The sequence below is a fragment of the Heliangelus exortis genome, chromosome 2 (genome assembly GCF_036169615.1).
Source record: "Heliangelus exortis chromosome 2, bHelExo1.hap1, whole genome shotgun sequence".
Taxonomy (NCBI): Eukaryota; Metazoa; Chordata; class Aves; order Apodiformes; family Trochilidae; genus Heliangelus; species Heliangelus exortis.
Genome location: NC_092423.1, coordinates 14396585 through 14414731, shown reverse-complemented (window position 1 = coordinate 14414731; position 18147 = coordinate 14396585). Strand labels below are relative to the sequence as shown.

General features: G+C 35.2%; 1 protein-coding gene across 24 annotated transcripts in view; it reads right to left on the bottom strand.

Annotated features, from left to right (window-relative positions):
- PARD3 (par-3 family cell polarity regulator) overlaps positions 1 to 18147 on the bottom strand; it is a 438795-nt gene that overhangs the window by 206813 nt on the left and 213835 nt on the right. For all 24 annotated transcript variants that reach the window (XM_071734825.1, XM_071734818.1, XM_071734834.1 and 21 more), the window contains 2 exons: positions 11291 to 11382; positions 8255 to 8338 (listed from right to left, as the gene is read on the bottom strand). In XM_071734825.1, coding sequence (XP_071590926.1) covers positions 8255 to 8338; positions 11291 to 11382 — 176 coding nt within the window. The remainder of the gene's footprint in view (positions 1 to 8254; positions 8339 to 11290; positions 11383 to 18147) is intronic.

Below are 18147 nucleotides of genomic sequence, written 5' to 3'. Positions count from 1 at the left end.
AAAGGTGAACAAATACTCAAACTGAAATTATGAAATGGATCCTGAACAGTGGATTTTTAAGGTACTGGCAGGATAGTGTGAAAAGTCAATGATGTTTCTATACCTGAACTCTAGGTTTGAAGAAGGATTCAATCTTCAGGATGAATTCTTGCACCAACACTGTACTGGATTTTTTTAAAGAAGATCAGCTTTACATTCAGTTCCCACAGGATGCATCAGTGGGTCAAAATCACAATATCCAAGTCAACAGCATTACTTTTTCAGAAGTCATTTCAAGTCATGGAGTGTTTGTGTTAGTACAAAATTTTCAGTGACCATAGCACTTCATTTCACACATACTTCAAAGTAAATGAGCAGTCAGTGATGCTCAAAAGGACTCCTTATGTACTCAAATTTATATATGCACTCGTACCCTTCATCAAATGGGCCAGAAAAGCAGGATTAACTTTATTTTTTCTCTTTAAATTCTTCGTTTACCAATTTATCATCAACAAATGCAAATAAGACATTTATCTCATAGAATAGTCATGTATTTTCTTCTAAAAGGCAGATGAAGGAGTTAGAGAAACAATCCTAGTAGTATTTCCATTTTGTAACCACTCAGAGACATTAAGATATGATGTTGAAAGGATCTCTACATGTAAACAGACTGTGAGAAGAAAAACAACATAAATGATTTTGACAACACAAATCATCAAATGAAGTTTGAGTCAGACATTAACATTTAAGTGATATTATTCTGTTTCCAACCAATTCAGAGTGTTCTGCAAACACATTGTATTCCACCTTCCCACGGGTTCCATCAGAGGCAAACCTTCTCCACCCTCCTTTGGTTCCTGATGGAACACTTGGGTGCAGCCACTGATGCTGAGATTGGGCTTGGCTTTAGCTCAGCTGCTGCAATTAGCAATCTGTCTCTTTGCAATACCACTGGTAAGCACACAGACCAGAAAGATTCCATATAAAGATAAAGCATAATTTCTCTAGAATACATGCATTTCAGAGAAAAATAAAAACAAAAAAATAATCTTGAAAAACACATTCAGTATTAGTGTGTAGCTAGTCTTATCCATCCCCATTCCAAGCTGATATTCTTTGGGTTTGGAAAGTTCTACCTTCCAACAATCCAGCATCCCCCACTAAAAAGTAAAATTAAGTCACACACTAACTTAACAACCACATTGTGCTCAATTCATTGTACTAAAATTTGCTCATAATTATGAAAGTATGATGTCACCAGAAGTAAAACAAAACAATTTTTAAAAATACTGATTCAATCCCTTATTGTCTCAGATTTTTAAAACTAATAGATAAACATGAAAAACAAGATTCTTACAGATTGTTTTTTATTGCGAAAAGCAATAAAATAACAGTAATTGTTATAAAAAGGAAAGAGTTGCATGCCTTCCCTACATTATTTTTATCAGAATTATAGTTCTGATACATAAAACAAGTCTGTGACTTTTTCACTCTTGAAATGTTAAGTTCTCTGGAGACACAAAATCTTTAGACTTCACAGAGAAATTACTGAACAGGATATTTCAAAATGGGGAAGAGATAAGCAAGCAAATATAAAATTGAGAGTATTATACTCAAGAAAAAAACTCCAAAATATTCGAGGGAGAGATGAAAGAATTGTGTCTACTCTGCTTTCACTTCATGCCCAGCAGCCCTGTGATGCAGGTGTGCTTATTTGTTATGCTCAAAAACAATTCAGAAATTGGTATATGTTTGCATAAAAGTAAACACAGTAACTTCAGCAGGTGCTATGTTTATATAGATAAATATAAAAAATACCAAAACCTCAAAATATATTCTACACAAAGTACCACACTCCAAATTACTACTACGATAATACACTACACAAAATAATTATTATTTCATACCAATGCCTCCAAGTATTCATGAGTACAAACTCATTGCTCTATCAATGGTTTCTGTATAGCAATTTTTCCTGAAATGTTTTTTTCTACTGTTCTGCATTCTGAAGTTCATTAAATTATTAATGCAAGATGCCCCTTTATGCATTTACTGTCACTTCTTAAATTTACTTAACGTAAACTCTCAAATCTAGTAAAATACTCTAAAACATAAAAAGACTACCAGTCAAAATTGCAAATAATCTCATTAAACAAAGGCTACCAATTTTACTAATACAAGATTGCTCATCTGAGACACAACATATGGTGCTCATGAGGATTTTGCTTTTTAACAAATGTTAGAGCTAGGTTAACCAAGGAGTATAAAGCAAAATTCACTAAGAACAGATTCAAGACTGGATGAACAGTCAGAGTCCACTTTGAAACTAGGATCCTCACGTTGGCTTTTAGTTTAACTTTTTTATATAAATACATGAGGCAAAAGATCCCATTAGACTCAGTTCCAGAAAAAAAAATTCTGAATGCAGTTCTGCATAGCAAAGTAAACTCTCCTAGAAGTTGCAGAAACTGTATGTTTTCGAAAGATTCAGAAAGAGAAATCTATCTGTTTCCTACAGTATTTCTTCAGCATCTTAAGGTTAGATGTAAGAATATGAGTCTAAAAAAAAGGCACTATGGGAATTCATGTTTGTTGTTGCAGTAACTGTAGATAAACAGAGTAGACTTGATACTACAAAAACGCAGTAACCTAAAACCTAACTGGATATTTTTTCCCTGCTGGATGCCGCTACCATTAATCCTGATAACTGAAGATGTAGCTTTACTATATTTTCAAGATTATGCTTCCTACATTAGGAAAACATAAATTTTGAAAGCCTGTAAACTAATCTAATATTAAATACAGAAGTCACTATATATATTTGTTTAAACACAACCATGTTGCATAAAAATATATGGAAACATTTGAACTTTCTTGGTCTTCTCCAGTTAAAGTAAGTCAGCATGTCTTCTAACATAAATTCTTCTATTATAAATGTTTTAAACTACAACTTCTTCAAGACTGTGACTAAGTTCTATGTGAACCTCTGCAAAACACTCTGCCATTCTACAACTCTGTCAAAATAATAATTATAAATGAAAAGTTGGTATCTGCACTGTTGTAGTCTAATGTTAGCTGACATGGGGACAGAAAGGAAACAGTATCAAAGCACAAAGCTCAATCTCTCTATTTGTTTTAAATAGTTAATTGGGAATGTAAACAGCTTAGATTATATTAGCATTTGAACCACTGTATTTCCACAAGATTCATTACTCTAATTATACAATTAAAATAAACTCAGCTACATGTGTTAACATTTCAGTTCTCAGTATAAATTACAACAAATGATAAAACTAGAAATGGCCAGCAAATGTTTTACTGACATCTAAATTGTCTGAGTTAGTCTGGGTAATTCTTTGAAACTGTGAACTCCCCACATGCCATCCAGCTGTATGGAAATGATGAACATTTTTCTTAATGAAAACTGACAGTGTAAATACCATGAGAGTAATAAAAATATTACATTGAGCTTCTAGAATATGATTTGGCCATTGCCACCCATTGTACATACACACTGAAATTATTTACCTATTACCTGCAAACTAACTGGACTATAATCAAATCAGACAGAACAGAAAATAACCAATTTGGATGTTTATGTGAAGTTACTAACATGAAAAGGCAGAAACTAGATTAAAGGGCAAAAATAAGGATTGATTGAAAAGCCAATGTGTAGCAGCTACACGCAATGAAAGATCTCTGAGAAGTTCTACAGGAACATAAACACAGATAAATTTCCTAAGATTAGGCAGTCAGAGTAGGCAAATCAGCTTGTTCAAGTTAAATTGTCATGGCTGATCAATGCTAAATTGGACATAAACTCCTTTGTATGACATTGACATCATGTGCCAATGCAGAGACATTAAAATAACTTTATCATCTTTTATGTTTAAGTCTACCATTTTCCAGTCTTTGGTAGTTACTCCTAAGCTTGTTACCTTGAATAATACTTCAAATTAAGTTTATACAACTTTTTAAAGGCTGAGATCAGACAAAGAAAGCCTTGAATTCAGTTAAAAGAAAGAGGGAATGGTACATTCGCACCACAGGAAATCTTTACCTAACATGTTTTTGAAAACCATGACTATCTTTGAGATCTAAAAGGTTGAAATGCAGGGGAGGAATAAATGAAGATGCAGATAATGCTAAGTTCTTAGATGATCAAACAGAATATGATTGTCAGAGAGGCACCTTGAAGATAGTATTAGGGAAACTCAGTATAGACAATGGCTATTAGATATTACTTTAATTTTCTTTGTATCTTGAGTAAAAGACATATTTCACAGTGAAATTTGAAGTGATTTATAAAGTCTGGACAGCAAAAGGCATTTCCACCAGAAGAAAAAAAAATAAAAAAAAAAGAACCCTACAATAGAAAAACACAAACAGTTTTCTAGTACTGGGATTGTGTATACATCAATCTCTACCTTCACTGAGGTTTTTAATTTTTTAATAAAGTCTGTTAAATACTTCATTTTAACTGACAGCAAGTAATAGAATTCAATCTCTTATTTTTCAGTCTTCTGAGACTTCCTTAATATTTTAAAGATAATTAAGATGTATAACATAAAACAGAGATTAACATAATCAGATATAGAATAAATAGGTATAAAATAAAACAGATTAAATATTTTTAGCCAACAGTTTTTAGCTGTACAGTCTTATCACAGATTTTGCAGCATGCTTCAATAGGAAGAACAGCTGGCAGAGCCCTACATAATGCTCTGCATCAAAGTTATGCGTCTGATACTTATTAGTGAATGTTCTCTATGGGGTTTTCAGATGAATATCCAAATTCTTTTCTGTTCTGTTTTACTATGTAGACTTCACAGTAGTTCTGGGACTATGGAACTATAACTTCCACTCACAAAGATTTCTAGTGTTATCTCATATATTCCTTGGTTCAGTTGAATCTCCTTCCAAAGACAGAAATGGCAGGATTTCAGAAAAGCATCTAGTATATACAGCTTGAGAAGATTTAAAAGAGTTTAGAAGTAGATGAGGCCATAAAACAGTAAATTGTGCTATAATTACTACCAGGGTTGCAGAGGAAAACTCAATGCAACCCCATTTATGCAGCAGCATAACATCCCTCATCAGCCAGCATTGCTCAAATGCTTTCTTAAGGGACTGACTGCTTGCTTGCCTCTCTGAGCCCCCAATTAAGAAGGAAGGATAAGTGCTAAAGGCAATTTTGCACAGATTTAGAATTTTCTTTCCTTTTATGCTTTCCTCTCATTCACTTCCCCTTTGTTCTACTCTTACCTAAACACTTGCCTGTTTACTTTCTATTCTGTTCTTAATGCTTTCATTTACATGCTTACTATTCTGCTCAGCACTGCATCTATGCCATTGCAAAAATGTGCAAGGAGATTTTGGAAATAAATTTTTTACCTGAAAACAGTTCACAATCAAGGTGACGAATATGTATACCCCCTTTTTGACAAGGTGAACAAACTCTGTTACCCATAGTTATGGCATATAATTTCTAGAGGCTTGGGATTTTTTGCATAGGGAAAGAAAGGGAGCATTACATTTAGTATGTTTTTACAGTTTTTCACTTGCTAAAATTAATTATTTAATATCCATTGCCTACTGAGTAATATTTTTGAAACCAAAAGAAGGGAAGTGGCAGAAAAATAATTGAAAACATGGCATAACTGGAATTGAACACTATATTTGAACACAAATATAAAACAACGGTGGGCCAATGGACTAAACTACATGATACATCAGCTCTTTGCCTTTTGGACACCACTCAAAGTGAGTCCAGTGTTTGGTTTTGTATATTTAGGTTTCTGCTGAACAGATCTCCTGCTCATTTTAGTTTGTGAGCTGGAGCATGGAGCATGGGGCATGGAACATTACGCTACGGCTTGTGGAGAGGAGAGGAACAAAGAGCAGCCACGTGCTCCAGTGAGAAACAAGTTAGCAGAAGAGCATCCCTGCCACATATCTGCTCTCCCTCTGAAGAAGCAAAAGGAGAAACAAGTGTGTCTTGGTTTATCTGCTCCAAATACCTGGGGAATGAGGAGGGAAAAAACAAACAAAAAATCACCAAAAACTTAAAATACTCAACAAGTGGTCCAAAACTAAAGTTGGGTGTTTATTCCTTTCCCTGCCCACACTGCAGGCAGCTGTAGAAAATGTCTTCATTCACAAAGAAAGCCTGAAGCAGTCTGGGCACAGCTGACAGTAAAGCAGGAATACAACTTGTTCTTATAATAAATACCAAGCACTGAACTTTACTTCTCTTCTACTGAAATGCAAAGAGCATGGGAGAAATGTTTTGGAAATATCTGAGGTGCTCTCCAGTGCTGGTTCTCCACAGTTTCAAGACATGGACCCAGTTATCTCCCTTCTCCAGAAGATTATTGGAAGGGGAGGGGAGGCTTGAAAAAAATTTGGACAGCAGTTGCACATACCATCCATTTTTCAGTGAGGGGAATTCTAGTATTTTGAAGAAGTAGATAAACTTTAATATGAAAATTATTTCCCTTATAACAAAATTTGATTTTCAGGTATGCCCTGATTCTAAACATCTGTATTTAAAATTGGTTTTCTTGTAATGAAACTTTACCATCTACTCCTAAACTCAGGGGGAAAAAAGCAGTTAAAAGTCCTTCAATCCCTTGACATAGCTAAAATCCTTCAAAAAGTGAGATATTTCTGTGTTTACAGCTTTTTCATGTTACATGTTCTCATTATATATAAATAGTTTAAGCTTCACCTCAGACTTGACAACCCCATTAGCATCTTGGAAGTGAATTTTACTTAAGTTAAAATGCTTATTCAAAATGTCAAAATATACATTTCTAACATCAGTTTTATTAAAGAAGCATGGAGTAGGCAGCAAACATTCTTAAACCAGTCTTTTTCTTAGCCTTCTCACTGTCTAAATCCCAGACAACTGTGTGAACATTTCAACCATTTCTAACTTTATGGGATTTACTTAGCTTAAGTTTGAAGTACCATTCACCCACACCCTTTCCATTCCCACACCGAATTTAGTAATTTTCAGATTATGAGGAGAATTTAACACTTTAGAGAAGTTTGTCTTAATACCTGCAATCCTCAGAAAAGTAGCCTTAAATTAAAGAAAAAAAAATCACATTTTCTCATAATACATGTCACTATGGCTATGAAAGCATTGGATTTAAAGTGACAAAGCAAATAAAGCTCTTGTACGGTGTTTAAAATCCTCTGAAGGTATTTGGTGTAGAAGGAAAAATACATTTATGATTTCTGAAAATAGGCTATTACTATTTGAGATATACATGTGTATAGCAAGTTAATTTTGCTCTTAATTACCAAAGCAAAATTGCTGCTGGGTCAACAGACATGTGAGACCATGACACTCCTCCATGTGTAATTAAAGATCACTTTTTTGAATATGTATTTGTTCCCCTTTTCCTTGAAGAGAGAAATTACAGTGTATGCTTAGAATATTCATTACCAAAATAAAATTTGCATATTTTCCTAAAGAACTATATTTTCTCAACACACTGAGTAGCTTCAAATCCACCACTAATTACAACCACAAAAGTTAAGCAATTTACTGAGACCATGTTAATGACCCTAAATGCTAAAATATTATTTTAGTAGAGTAAGCATTAGAGACCATGCATTCTGCCTACTAGTACAATCCTTCACATATTTTTTAACATAAAACACTTTACACTTTTTTTTTCAAATGATCCAACTTCAGGAGTTCCAGCCTGTCACGTAATAAAACAGGTTCACCTTGCCTAAAACAAGAATGTTTCAACTGGTTTTGCTATTTCCTTTCAACCCCAACAGATGGAACAATACTAAATATCAAAAGCGTGATGCTTGTTTTCTCTTCACTCTTATCAAACACAGGCGTAGGATGCCTCTGGTTTAGTCTCCTGCTGTTATTTGGGAATGAGTGGCTCTAAACAGTCAGCAAGGAAATGTTGCATAAATATCTACCTGAATTAAAGTGGCAGATTATAAGTTTTAAGATTCCAGATCAAAACATCTTCATACTCCAGTTTCCTATGAAACTGCAAAAAGAACCTCTAATAAAATCCCCCAGTTTCAACTCCTTTTAAGCAGAATGTTTCTATTATAGAGTCCATTCCAAGTACAAAGTCAGAAAACTTGCATTTTGTCCGTTCTTAATCAGGGAACCTGACTTTTGACAAACATATATTATTCTACAAAAGGCAAAGGCACAGAACATAAAGTTTAAAGCAACGAAGATAAACCACAATAAGTTACAAGTTAATTAAAATCCTACACAATACGTTACCTTCCACCTCGGGCACTGAAAGGCACTACATGGATTCCCAAAGGCCCACCGTCATTGGAGACTTCTACGAGCTTTACCATACCACTGTGAGACAATGATGAATGAGGGAATATGAACATGTACTGTGAAGGAACCAAAAAACCCCACACAAACATACACAGACCAACAAAACCATTCTAGAAATCAAGTCATGGCAATGAAAGCATTATTGAATGCTACGTACCTGAAGAGTAATCTGATGGCATGAAAGGAGATCAATCATCAAAAATAATTCAATTAATAAAAGAAACACAAATATTTAATTTTTTTTTTTAATTTTGCTTGCTTCATTAAAATAGCTATCATCATCACATGCATATTGTTGGATTTAAAGTTAAAGTTAACTGTTTGGATCATGGAGCATAAGTATCTTAAATACCACAAGCAATTTTTTTTCAGAACCTTACAAGCTGATCATAGCATGAGAATTTTTTTTTTTTTAAAAATCTTAGAGAGCCTACTCTAAAACTTAACATTAGCTTTCATGTAACTACACCTTAATCAAGTAACAATTATTAAACTTTTAATTGTTTAAATTCTTCTAGTTTTGAACACCATTAATTTGTTTTATTGTAATTTCTTTTTTTTATTTTATTTTATTTTATTTTATTTTATTTTATTGGAAGATTGATCTATCTATGCTTTCTTACCAGGCAGTTTCCAAAATAAGATTTAACTAAAACATTCAAAAGCAACTATGCATCTAGTTTTCAATTATAATTTTGCTAGTGAGAGAAAAAGTAAAAGAGGAAGTATAGGTTCAGAAAGAGACAAGCAAAAAATTCTAGAAATAGATTTGGACCAAATCTACTGATGGGTTTGAAACACGTCCACATCTGGAAAGGTGCAATATGGGTCATAAACCATAAGGAGTTATAAATGTCCAAATGTGAAAATCACACATGAAAGCCAAACCTCTCAGAAAATCTGGAAGTGAGAGATCTGAACAAAAGCCACAATCTAAATTTGTGGCTTATGCCTCTCTCCAGTATTACATATTTCTTCCATATTTCCTGGCACTACATCCATGTACACAGATCTTTGAGAAGGTTGTTTCTCATAAGTGTACAAATCAAATTCAATCTAGAAATGGAGCAAAGAGCAAGACCAATGCCCTATGATAGCAGTAAAAGACTTTCTACTTCCTTAAATAAGCTTTTGATCATATTGTGGCCCATCACAAAAGCTTGCAGCACTTAATATGGAGTCTGACAATAACCAGACCACACGGTGTTAGGAAGTCAACAAAAATTCTGCATTAAAAATTTTGTTTGTCTTTCTTCCACACTAATTTTCCAATATATTTTAAGGTACACCTTACATGTGCTGTACACCTCACTTTGTGTCTGACTTTTTAACTTGTTTTGCAAACAAAACAGATGGAAGGTCTTGATTCCTGTTATCACTGTTAAGCTCAAAAAGGTTATTGCAGCCACAGGAGACCCAAGAGACCTTAGCCACAAGGTGTTATTCTTCAGACCTAGACCAGTGTTTTAAGACTGACAGAATTATAGCATTTGGTAACTTTCCCTGTTCCAATTTCATACAGACTAACTTCCTTTCATTCTCACTGTACATAAGGTTTCATTAACCAGTGTGCTGAGCAGCTCGTGAGAATCAAGTAATGCCTTATACCTCCAAAAAGTACCCTAAAAGACATCTTTTGCTATTGGAATGCCTACAGCTCACTATGATCCACTTTTTCCAACTTTCCTGTTTGTATAAAGAAAACTGAGGGCTGAGGAAGAAAACTGTCTGATTCACCTGAAACTGTCAATAGCTGAAACATGGTTCAAATTTAAAAGAAAGTCAAATTTCATATCCAGCCTATACTATTTAAATTGTTCTACTGATTAAATAAGTGACCTTCCTTTTCTTTCAAAATACTTATTTAAGGTCTAGACACTAATTTCTCCACTATTTTTCTTTAAAAAAATACATGCCAAATTCAAATGTTAAACTCAAGAGGGAAAACAAGAGGAAATGGTCCATTCCTAAGAAAGATAGCTTCAATTTTGCTTCCTGACTTTCTCAGTTTAGGCCAAGCACTTCAAACATACAAAGAAGTGTGACATCAAAACAGAAAAGGATGAAGTAGCATATGATGAAAAAGCAGTAATTTACTTAAAAGCAACACCTAGAAGCATTAAATTTGATTGAAATTGTTCACTCTGTTTAGTCAAAGAGATTTGGAAGTTGCAATGCCACAGGTTTTGCAAATGGAAAGGAGTAAAACTCTCTGTTGCCGAATAGATGTCACCATGTTCTTTGTCTAACATTTCATATTTTACTTCAGAAATAATAGATGCAGATTATTTAATTTTATTTAAAATTTAAGATTAATCAATTTAAAAGGTTTCATTTAAGGGCAGAAGGTATATATTCTCATTCATCCTGTAGTGAGGCATGGATCAGCTCTTTGCTACGAAATGCAGAGGGTCATATTTTCTATATCTCATGATGAAATAAACTAATTTTTTTCTGACTTTCAAACTAACAGGGAGCTTCCAAGTCTTAGATAATATCAGCTTTGATCCATTCATGAAGAATGAGGTTTTTGACCACATAACGTTTGTGACCCCTCCACCACTCACCACTTTCCTAGTAGACTGTGAACTGGTGACAGAAATTAAGATTTTCTCCTTTGAAATTCTAGACTATTGATTTTTCTGTTCTACCACTGACCCTATTTCTTCTGTCAGCTTTTCATAGTTCCATCAAATAAGCACCTTCTTTGTAGCAGGAAATCCACTGTAGTAGCAGCACTTAGAAATGTCAAGTTTTCAAAGGTGATTTTAACAGAGGCTTGCTAAACTACTTAAAATCTTCTTTAAAAAGGTCCATGAAGCAAATTGTTTGGAATCAAAATGACACATAACCTAAAAAAGACTGCTTCACTTTCTTAAGAGCAGTATTTGTATTATTCTGAGGTTTTTGCTATTCTGTGTCCAGTCTCAAGATGCACAGTTAAAACAATGTGTTCTGCCAGTAACTTACTCCAGGGAAAAATTAGAAGCGTTGTCCAAACCAGTGTCTGCATGTCCAACAGGCTCAACTCTGCTGTTGTCCTCCTCTGTCCGATCTTCATCCTAGATATTAAAATAAACAAATAATACTTTAAACCTTGGTTTAATAGATTACCTCATTTTAATAATGCCCTTTCATCATTTCTAGATTACTGGGGTAACCACATATGCAGTGGATATATGTGTTTCCACAACTACAAAAATCTTTTCTACTGCTGTCTGCAAGTGTTGTAAATTGCTTCTTGTCACTTTATGCATTTTTGTAATTATATTTATAGTTTAGTCAGTTTTACATCTTAATTTTACTACAGTTGTAAAAGCAATGCTACAGAAGCTATCACAGCCAGCATTTTTTTACAAGGTACCTCAGCTAAAGCACAAAAATCAACTGATAGTCAGCAGTGTGTGGGCAAACTCCTTCCACACTCTCTCTGTGCAGGTTACTGGGGACTTCACACGCAAGACAGCACACCCAGGCTCATTTGCAAAGAGTTTAAAACATTATAAGAAAATGCAGATTGTATAACCTCATAAAGTACCAAAACCTCTTCAAACATTTTATCACAGGCCTTTATTAATAGCATGCCAGAAAAGGCTGACATCAAAGAGTTAGGTGAGGCTCTAATGCTAACCGATTGATTTTGTTTTTAATTTGACTTTCCAAAAAGTACATGCATTATTCACTAAATGTATAATTTTAATGTCAAAGTTGTGAATGCTGTACTTTCAAATTTAGATCAAGGTAATTCAAGGACTACCAGCAAGAAGCTGTAAAACTGTTCTTATGCCTATGTTGCTCATTAGAAGGTTATACTTTTAATTACCTGTGTGACCAAAGAGAAAATATTATAAAGTGTGAACAGTAGACTTCAAGTGCAGACTTAGATTCTAGACACATCAAGTCAGTAAAATAATAAGTGATTGGTTTTGAGTACAGCAGAGTCAGAAAATATATTAAATTACTGAAGAGATATTAGAGGCCAGCAGAGACAGTTGGTAATGCACAATTGACATTTCCAATGAGAATCTGCAAAAGCAGGAGGCTGGATACACCAAGCTTTCATGGGCTGCAGCTATGCCTCGTGCATCCTGGGTAGCAGCACGCTGGGTGAAGCCCAGCTACTTGAAGATTGATGATCCTCTGTTTTGAGAGGCTTTAATGTGCACTTCTTTGCCATCTATCTCTGTTAAGCATTAGGCAAGTAATACATTTCAAAGGTTACCCAGCATCTTGAACCTGCCTAGAACAGCATTATTAATGTAAACAGGAACTGAAAATAAAATAATTTCCATATAGTAACAGTTGCTTATAAACCAAATATACAGGATAACCAATATAATTTAAAGGTATGATATAAGCTACTGTTTACATCTCTGTATTTAGTGATTTCACATGAAGTTCCGTATATTCCACTGAATAAATGCTAAAAATAAATAAATATTCAAATCTCCACGACAATTCTAAAGTTATATGCAAAACATTATATATAGGAACAATAGAAAATTTTGAGTTATTTCATATTAAAAAGAAGCATTCCACATTGTTTCATACAGCATCATACAGATCAATTTTGCCGTGGCTTTCTTGTTATGAAGTTATGGACACTGGTGATTGTAAAAACTACTTAAGTATTTATATTGCACTGAAGCTGTTATGTTCAAGTCTAAAATCAGAGTTCCTGATGAAATAAAATTTTGAATCTCAGCTATGTTAAAAAGACATCACAAATGAATGTTACTTTGTTAATAAAATATTTCTGGCAATTTTCTATGTATAGTCTTTTCAAGAAGATATGCAGTAAGTAGACATGTAAGAAGAGACTGAAATAATATCCTCCCTATCAGAGTGTATTTGCCTCTCCTAATAAAAAAAATATCTAGCTTTATGCTGTGTCATTTTAGCAGTTCTCTATGTATGTACAATGTTATTATCACTCATCTAGTTCCACTTGGGTTCTACACTTTAGTATTCTTCAGCCTTGTAAGTGTTTCCCTTGACCAGTTTAAAGTAAGTCTGTGCAAACTAAACTGCCCTTGCCTCCCACTCAGTCTTAGCAGAAGTGCTTTAGATTTGCTCTCAACAGATCCTTCTTTCTGTCACACCAAGAGATAGCCTGCCATGCATAAATCAAGTTAAATCCTTGTGGAAATCCTTCTTTCCACCACTTCCCAGCCCTGATGGTATAATTACTCCCGTTCCCAGGGTCTCCTATTGTCAGCTCATGCTCAGGCCTCTTCACTTGTTGTACATCTAATTTTCTTTCTGTCCCACCAGATGGTCCAGAGGTTTGTTCTGCCAAGGGAAGGAACACCCCCTGCCTTACCCCGAGCCAGGATGAAGGTGGCAGCCTACTTACCTGCCTCCTGCCTATACCATATCTTTTAGTATTAGTATATAACACATCAGAAACTGCAAATGAAAAGCTATGGAAAACAGATGCTATCTGGCACTGTCACATCTACTTTTGGTGCCTTTTGTATTGAGCATTATAAACACAGCAAGTGTTGGAACCAGACTGACTGTCAGTTATCCAAGCAATTAAGAAACGGCAGCTCCCACACGCCTCTGTCTGGCATTTCCCGGACAGCAGACAGATCTCTATCAAAAACATGCATGTGCCTGTAAATAGGTGCTTGGAAGAGGAATCACAACCCTAATGAAAGTATTACTGCCATAATCAACAGATGTATGATGTATCCTTCTAATAATCTTTAATATTACAGTAATCAGGCTCTCTTTTCTTCTCAAAATAACACAGATTTCAATTTTCGTTGAAGTGAACGGAGAGAAAAATTGGACACCTGCAGAGGGATTTGAGTTAAAATTTTGATTTACTAAGAAAAGTAACTAGCTGTGAAAATCTCTGTAAAGAGCAATTATTTCTTTAGTTGGAAAGTAGTTATCCTCTGAAAGGCTAATTCCACCTGGATATGCTATCATAAGGTAAACCAAGGAAAAGGACATTTAGAAGAGTAAGAAAGTTTCCAGGAAGAGAGATGGATATTATTGACGATATTTCTCAAAACTAACTAATGTGAGAAAACTTCCAAACTTATGAAGTTTCTTTTCTCTCTCTAACAACACAAATTTCTGCTGATCAAAAGATAAAACCTTTTAATGTACAGCCACTACAAATAAAATTCTTTTTTTTCCAAAATTTATATGAAGTAATTAAAAGATCATTTCATTTTTATAGCACAGTGTAAAAATTAAAGAATTTCTTACAGTGTACTTCTACATACTCTTATGTAGTTTGGTATAGAGTTCCCCCAGTTCCCTTTTGCTGAGATAACTCAACCAGGGCTTCTCAGCCAGGTCTTCCTGTGCCACCAGAGATGTAACTGTACACAGAAAACATCTGCTATCTGATTTAACACTAATAAAATGTTATCAAAATAAAGTTCTTAAATCTTGCCTTTGTTAATTTAAGATAATCAGGATTTCAAAGAGTTACTTTTGAATGGACCTTTCCAAAATTCTTGTCTTAGAAGAGTCAAATTTGTGCACAATAGAAGATTCTTGCAAATATTTTTAAAAGTTCATATAAAAGCATAAGCCACTGCTCTAAAAACAAATAAAAAACCAACAAAACCCAACACAAACCATCTTTTTTTTCATTATTCGTTCTATAATAAAATTGACAACTCAAAAACTGCTCAAAATGTACTGTCAGTGCAAGTAGTTCTGCATATATAAAGGTCCACTTCACAGATCACCTGCACAGCATTAATAAAATACATGACAAGTTGCCAACTTGTTTTATAATTTTAAAGAAAATTTCCTCATCACCCAGGATCACAAAATCCTCAGCCAAGAAATCTTAGCATTACGCTTGGCAACAGAATATTATTCAATATATATGAACACAAACAGACCCTTTAGTTACTTTTTCTCAGATTATTTCAAAGTGGAGACTGTCTTGTTTTATTTCCAAAGCTTAAAACCATCCATGCCTTCCATTTCTTAAAAAACGTTTATATTTCATTACTGAAACATCAGTTTCTGCCTCTTATTAATCCTCAATTACTACCAGTCACTGCTTCATCTACAAAGAACATTCCCACTCATTTCTGGTATTTGATACACTTAGAATCATAGAATTTTTCAGGTTGGAAAACACCCTGTGGGATCATCGAGTCCAACATTATCCCTTCTCTACACAGTTTTCCCCTAAACCATATCCACCAATACAACATATAAATGACCCTTAAACACCTCCAGGGATGGTGGCTCAACCACCCCTCCCTGGGCAGCCTAACCCAGTGTCTATCCCCTTTTACTTTGAAAATTATTTTCCTAATATCCAGTCTAAACTACACTGCTGCAGCTTGAATCCATTCCCTCTTGTTCTATTGATAATTACCTGTGAGAAGAGACCAGCACCAACCTCTCTACAGTGTCCTTTCAGGTAGTTATAGAGAGCTATGAGGTCTCCCCTTAGCTTCCTCTTCATCAAACCAAACAGTCCCAGTTCCTTCAATCTTCTCAATTTATTCTCCAGGCCCTTCCCCAGCTTCGTTGCCCTCCTCTACACTCACTCCAGCACCTTGATACCTCTCTCATACTGAGGTGTCCAAAACTGGACACAATACTCAAGGTGCAGCCTCACCAGTGCTGAGTCCAGGGGAACAATCACCTCCCTACTTCTGCTGGTCACACTATTCCTAATACAAGCCAGGATACCATTGGCTTTCTTAGCTACCCAGACACACTTCTGTCCCCTATTCAGCCCCTTGTCAACTAAAATCCCAAGGTCTTTTTCTGCCTTTCTAGCCACACTTCCCAAGCCTGCAGCATTGCATGGGGTTGTTGTGGCCCAAGTGCAGGACCTGGTACTTGGCCTTGCTGAAGCTCATACTGTTGACATTGGCCCATTCATCAAGTCTCTCTGTAGAGCCACTTGTAATCAGTTCCCCAATAACATGAGCATAACTTACTCATTTGCTATCCTCCTTTTCAGACAATTAACTGCAAAAGCAGTTAACGAAGTCAGTGAACGAAGTCCTACATGTTTCGTTTGTGTTGTCTTTATTTCTAGATGCCTGGTTATAGTAAGTGCTAATGGCAATCTACTTCAGCCCAACACAACGGGAAATGGGCTCTTAAGGCATGCAAGAATTCTGTATAAATATGACTTTGTGCACTTAATCCCACCTCCCAGTTTCAACTGCAACACCTCCATTCCACCAACAAGTGGAGGGAGGTGAATGGTTTGGGTTTGGTTTGGGGGTTTTTTCAGATTCAGAAGGATATAATAATTACTTCATTATTGTCCAGAAAGGGATTGGTTATTTTAGTGAAAATGGTAGAAAAAAAGAGTAACTGTTTCCATATTATTTGAGCACTCCATGGCAAGTTTGGCACCACTGATCAACACAAGGGAAAAAAAGCTGACTGGTCATTTATGTAAATAGTAATTATCCTGTGCACAGAAAATATCATTAAAGAAAGGGAAGGTGCAAGTAAAGGTGTAAAGGTTATCATATGACGTGTGTAAGGACCTGTGCTACCATTTCACCACCAACTTCCCTACTACAACCAGCAGTGGTACATCCACTCCTCTTGTGCCTCCACCTCCTATACCAGTTACATTCTCCATCTCCCAAAATTATGTCTTCCAGCCCTGACTTAGATGTTAATTGGACTCAATTTAGAAAGTTTAATTCTCTGCTTTGTCTGAGTGCTTGGAAGGGACCATGAGAGCCTGGCCAGGCAGGTACTAGTGCTCAGCACCCACCCCCAGCCTGTCCCACAGCCAGCTCAGCCACACTGCGGTGTCACCTGAGACAGCATGCTCAGCTGTTGTGAGATTTAATGTGTACAACGAAAAGAAAAAGTCTGGGAAATTTAGCTGTGAATTGTAGTAAATCTGTTCACATTGTACACAATCCAAGAGGGGTTTTTTTTTTTGTTTGTTGTTGGGGCTTTTTTTTTTTTACTTAGGAATTTGCTAACTGAACAAGAGACTGAGACTCAGCAGAGAGACAGGCTGACATGGGTAAACAAGAGCTGTACAATGGAACTGTCATTTAGAACATAATTAAACCTGTTTTCTGTTTTAAAAGTCTGCAGAGTACCTGCAGCAAAATATTTTCACACAAGGTGGATGTTCTCATTACACATTTGCAACATTTCTTCTAGCATTAGCAGCAGAGAGCAGAGTCTTGAAATAGCAAGATCTTGCAACCATCATGGTGAACAGGAAGGCTACCAGTGTGAGCAACATATGATAAATACATCAGACATACACTCCTTTGCAAATAAAAGTATTTTAGTAAACAGCTTCTGTGCTTTGGAAAGAAAATTCACACTTGTTTGTTTAGTAGCATTAATTTTTAAAAAATTTTAGTGTAGTAAGTGAAAATAGTATAAATACCAAACAGTACAGAACAGTATATAACTTTCAACAGGTACTTTAACGTTTTATTGTAAAAAAGGAAACATTATCAATAATTAGAAAAACCTCCTTTAAGACTGCAGAGCAGTATTTTTTCCCCAGCCAGGACACAATAAAAATAATGCTTATGCCATTAAAATATGTCCTTCCTTTCATCTTTCCCTTTTTATTGGCTTGCACTTCTCTGTAATGAATATGGAAGAAGAGACATTACTTGCTATTAGTCTCCTGGCAGCGGTGTTTTATAAATGTTTGTTTGGTCCTTGCAGCATAAAGTAGGCTCTCTCTCGTATGATCAGATTTGATAGGAAACTGCTCCTAAGGGACCTGTTTTCCTGCATCTTATCTAGCACAAACATATCAGTGTCAGAATTTGTGCTAACGTTCTCACTTCTTGATTAACTGGCCAAATCTCCAGAGAATGGCAATT